This window comes from Perca fluviatilis, chromosome 8 (genome assembly GCF_010015445.1).
Source record: "Perca fluviatilis chromosome 8, GENO_Pfluv_1.0, whole genome shotgun sequence".
Taxonomy (NCBI): domain Eukaryota; kingdom Metazoa; phylum Chordata; class Actinopteri; order Perciformes; family Percidae; genus Perca; species Perca fluviatilis.
The window spans coordinates 13,325,687-13,329,504 of record NC_053119.1 but is presented as its reverse complement, the minus strand read 5'-3'; the positions used below and the strand labels follow the sequence as shown (position 1 = coordinate 13,329,504).

The 3,818-nt window shown below is 41.6% G+C and overlaps 1 protein-coding gene across 1 annotated transcript; it reads left to right on the top strand.

Moving 5' to 3' along the window:
* Window positions 1-1,379: 1,379 nt before the first annotated feature.
* LOC120564547 (F-box/LRR-repeat protein 14-like) lies at window positions 1,380-3,532 on the top strand. The gene has a single exon (XM_039809639.1). The coding sequence runs from the start codon at window positions 1,478-1,480 to the stop codon at window positions 2,687-2,689; it is 1,212 nt and encodes a 403-aa protein (XP_039665573.1). The 5' UTR covers window positions 1,380-1,477; the 3' UTR covers window positions 2,690-3,532.
* Window positions 3,533-3,818: the final 286 nt, after the last annotated feature.

Genomic DNA, 3,818 nt, shown 5'->3' with positions numbered 1-3,818 from the left:
TGGTGTAGGCCTAGATATTCTCAGCACTTGGGAATATTTAACAGAATATTTAACCTTAAATCATTTCACAATGTAAGAGTGTGGAGAAGCACACAACTGGTGTAGAAATAAAGTCCTTTTGTATTTTCATCCAGAATTGCTCAAACACATTTCTAAGATGTTCTTTGCGTGTATATCAACTTTTATATGTTATCCTACTTGTTATAACTATAACTTATTGTTAAGAAAAATAAGAAACTGGGGGTAAAACATCAAGAAATTAGGATTGACAGGTTGACAAACTGGTTGGTTGGTTACATATAACTATAGATAAGATAAGAATACTTTTTCATAATGTAATGGTCTGAGAACATTTGGTCAACTGAGTGGTTAAAGGCTGATTATATGTTAATTATTGTATGTTCTAACAATAAATTAACGTTTATTTACTGATGATGTTTTAGGATTTAGGAAATCACATGAGCAGCTATGGCTACTTTGCTCCTGTATAGTAACTTAAAGTAGCCTACCTCCCATACTATACACAGTAGGCTATATTCCAATATTCAAATTTGACCTGATGTTTGTTTGTCCAGATGTTGTTTTTTCAAAATATTTTTTTTAAGCTTTATGCCTATGTGGATTTATTTTCTGTAGCCTGTGTGTGTATATAAAATGTTAAGTGTCAGCATACAATTAGCCAAAAACTGTGTAACCTTTCCTTGTACTTGTAACTAATAGCCTATTTTTTTCTTTACAAAACCTAACCTACAATGTAGCTAATTGCGTCTGATTTCAGTAGGCTACCTACAAACAAACACAACGATACTTATTACTTCCACTATGTGCCGCTGGCCACTGGCTTAGCTCACTATAAGCCAATAGAGCTGGTTTATTCATCTGTAGCGATTCGGGACGGGATGCTCCTCCGACGCTACTGGAATGCCTCGGTTAGTAAAGGAGCTTGGCAGTTACCGTTGTACGGACAAACAGCTTTGTTGAGTAAAGTTTCTGCAAGTTCTTGGATACGCTTTGCGATGAACTGGAGTAACTGATAGGTTGTTTTGGACAGCTTGGACGGGGATGTTGTTCGGCTTTTCACAAGTTTAGACAGCTAGCTAGCTAACGCTACGCAGAGGTTTGCTATCGTTAGCGCAACAGCGTTAGCTTAGCATGCTAGGTAAATATTACGACTGCCTTCGGAGTTTCCTATATCTGCGTCCACGTTGTCAACATAAGACCCGATGCGTTAGTGCTCCTTTTGTACCATCATTTTATTGAATGAAAGATTAAGCTTCGCTCCTACGAGATGGGTGGGTTTTTGTTACGTTACACACAAAGCTAACTGGCTATAGTTAGCCTGTACGTATGCTAGCGGACATTAGCTAACGTTGCCGAGCCAGCCAGCAACTTCGGCAGTAGAGTTTCGGCGAGCTAACCACGACAGTATTGTCGCCCACAATCAACCTCTGCTGCTAAAAGCAGTCAACCTGCAGTGATGTTTGAAATGGAGACACACATATCGTGCCTTTTCCCGGAGATCCTGGCCATTATTTTCAGTTATCTGGACGTTAAAGACAAAGGAAGAGTAGCCCAAGTGTGCGCGGCCTGGAGAGACGCGTCCTACCACAAGTCGGTGTGGAGGGGGGTGGAAGCCAAGCTACATCTGCGGCGAGCAAACCCGTCTCTGTTCCCCAGTCTGCAGACCAGGGGAATCAAAAAAGTTCAGATTCTCAGCTTAAGACGAAGTCTGAGCTACGTGATTCAAGGGATGCCGCACATCGAAAGCCTGAACTTGTGTGGATGTTTCAACCTCACAGACAACGGACTCGGACATGCCTTTGTGCAGGACATCCCATCCCTGCGGGTGCTGAACCTCAGTCTTTGTAAACAGATCACTGACTCCAGCCTGGGCAGGATTGCCCAGTACCTCAAAAACCTGGAGGTGCTTGAACTTGGGGGATGCAGCAATATCACAAACACCGGCCTGTTGCTCATTGCCTGGGGACTGCACAGACTTAAGAGCCTTAACCTGCGCAGCTGCAGGCATGTGTCCGATGTGGGCATTGGACACCTGTCTGGCATGACCCGCAGCGCAGCAGAAGGCTGCCTGTCTCTGGAGAAGTTAACCTTGCAGGACTGCCAGAAGCTGACTGACCTTTCTCTCAAACATGTCTCAAAGGGCCTAAACAAGCTCAAAGTGCTCAACCTCAGCTTCTGCGGAGGGATATCCGATGCAGGGATGATCCACCTGTCGCATATGACCCACCTGTGCAGCCTGAACCTGCGGTCGTGTGATAACATCAGTGATACAGGGATAATGCATCTGGCCATGGGCTCCCTCCGGCTGTCTGGACTCGATGTCTCCTTCTGTGACAAGATCGGAGACCAGAGCCTGGCTTACATCGCCCAGGGGTTGTACCAGCTCAAGTCCCTCTCTCTTTGCTCCTGCCATATCAGCGATGATGGCATTAACAGGATGGTACGCCAGATGCACGAACTCAAGACTCTCAACATTGGACAGTGTGTGAGGATCACAGACAAAGGGTTGGAGTTGATAGCTGATCACCTCACCCAGCTGACAGGGATTGATCTGTACGGTTGTACTAAGATCACCAAGAGGGGTCTGGAGAGGATAACGCAACTGCCGTGCCTTAAAGTGTTAAACCTGGGACTGTGGCAGATGACTGAGAGCGAGAGAGTGAGGTGAAGTCTCTTATTTAGTATACATGTGCTTCACTGTGTCTAGTGCTCAGTTGTGTACTGAAAGGGACTGCCTGTATCCACTCTTTATCTTACATTCTATACTGTGACTAAAAACAAGGAGATGGACTCCGCATTGATCACTGGAATATTGTTCACCTCCGCTGCAATACTCCACTCTAAATTTCAGTCTTATGCTCTCTTTTGATGTGCATTGTTTAATCTCAGCCTGTGTACAGTTCTTACTATCTAGCTACCTCACCCATCAAACACAGGAGTGCCTACAATCGCTGAATACTAGATTATTGCATATTTTTGTGACTCATGTACCAATGGAGATTTAGATATTTAAAAAAAAAAAAAATCTCATTGCAGAATAATAGCTAGTAGGCATTTTAATTCTTAACAGAAAGGCAAATTTTGATAGTCTTTTTTTTTTTTTGCTGATGTATTTTTAACTTGTGTAACCAATATGTTTTGTATTGAGTGACTGTTGACAAAATTGTACTTCAAATTGAAGTGGGTGGATCTCTCCTGTCCGTCTGTCTGTTTTTGTTTACCTGTGTATAATTGGCTATGTTTCATATTCCTGAGGAAATAAGTATGTATCAGATGTTCCAGTATGCTACTCTGTCAAAGGTTCATCAACACAACTACAGTAAGGTGTAGTAATTAACAGCTGCCAAGGCTATATGCAATACCTTTTTAAAACTGTTTTATCAGTGGTTTTTCTCCTGAGGAGCTTCCATCGATAGTCAGAGTATTTGTTTAAAAAAAAAGCAGTAATTTAAGATTGTTTTATATTCATACAGTAGTGATATTTATGAATAAAGATGGCAAATATGTTTCAGCTTTGTGTTTTACCTGTAGAATTTGTAACAGTTTTACAAACTATTTAAATTTATAATTATGAACATAGATCTCTCAAGGGTTGTCCAGTTAGGGCACCACTTGCATCTAGCATCTTTCATCTTAATACCAAAGTTATATTTAGGTATATGCTGCAGAAGATAATCAGAAGAATGCCTTTTTGATCTTTTGTATCAGTCTACCACTAAATCAAATCTAGAGTGATTTATGTGATTTAAATATCTTAATTTTACAGCAGAGAATACCAATTCAGCATGTGCAGCTGA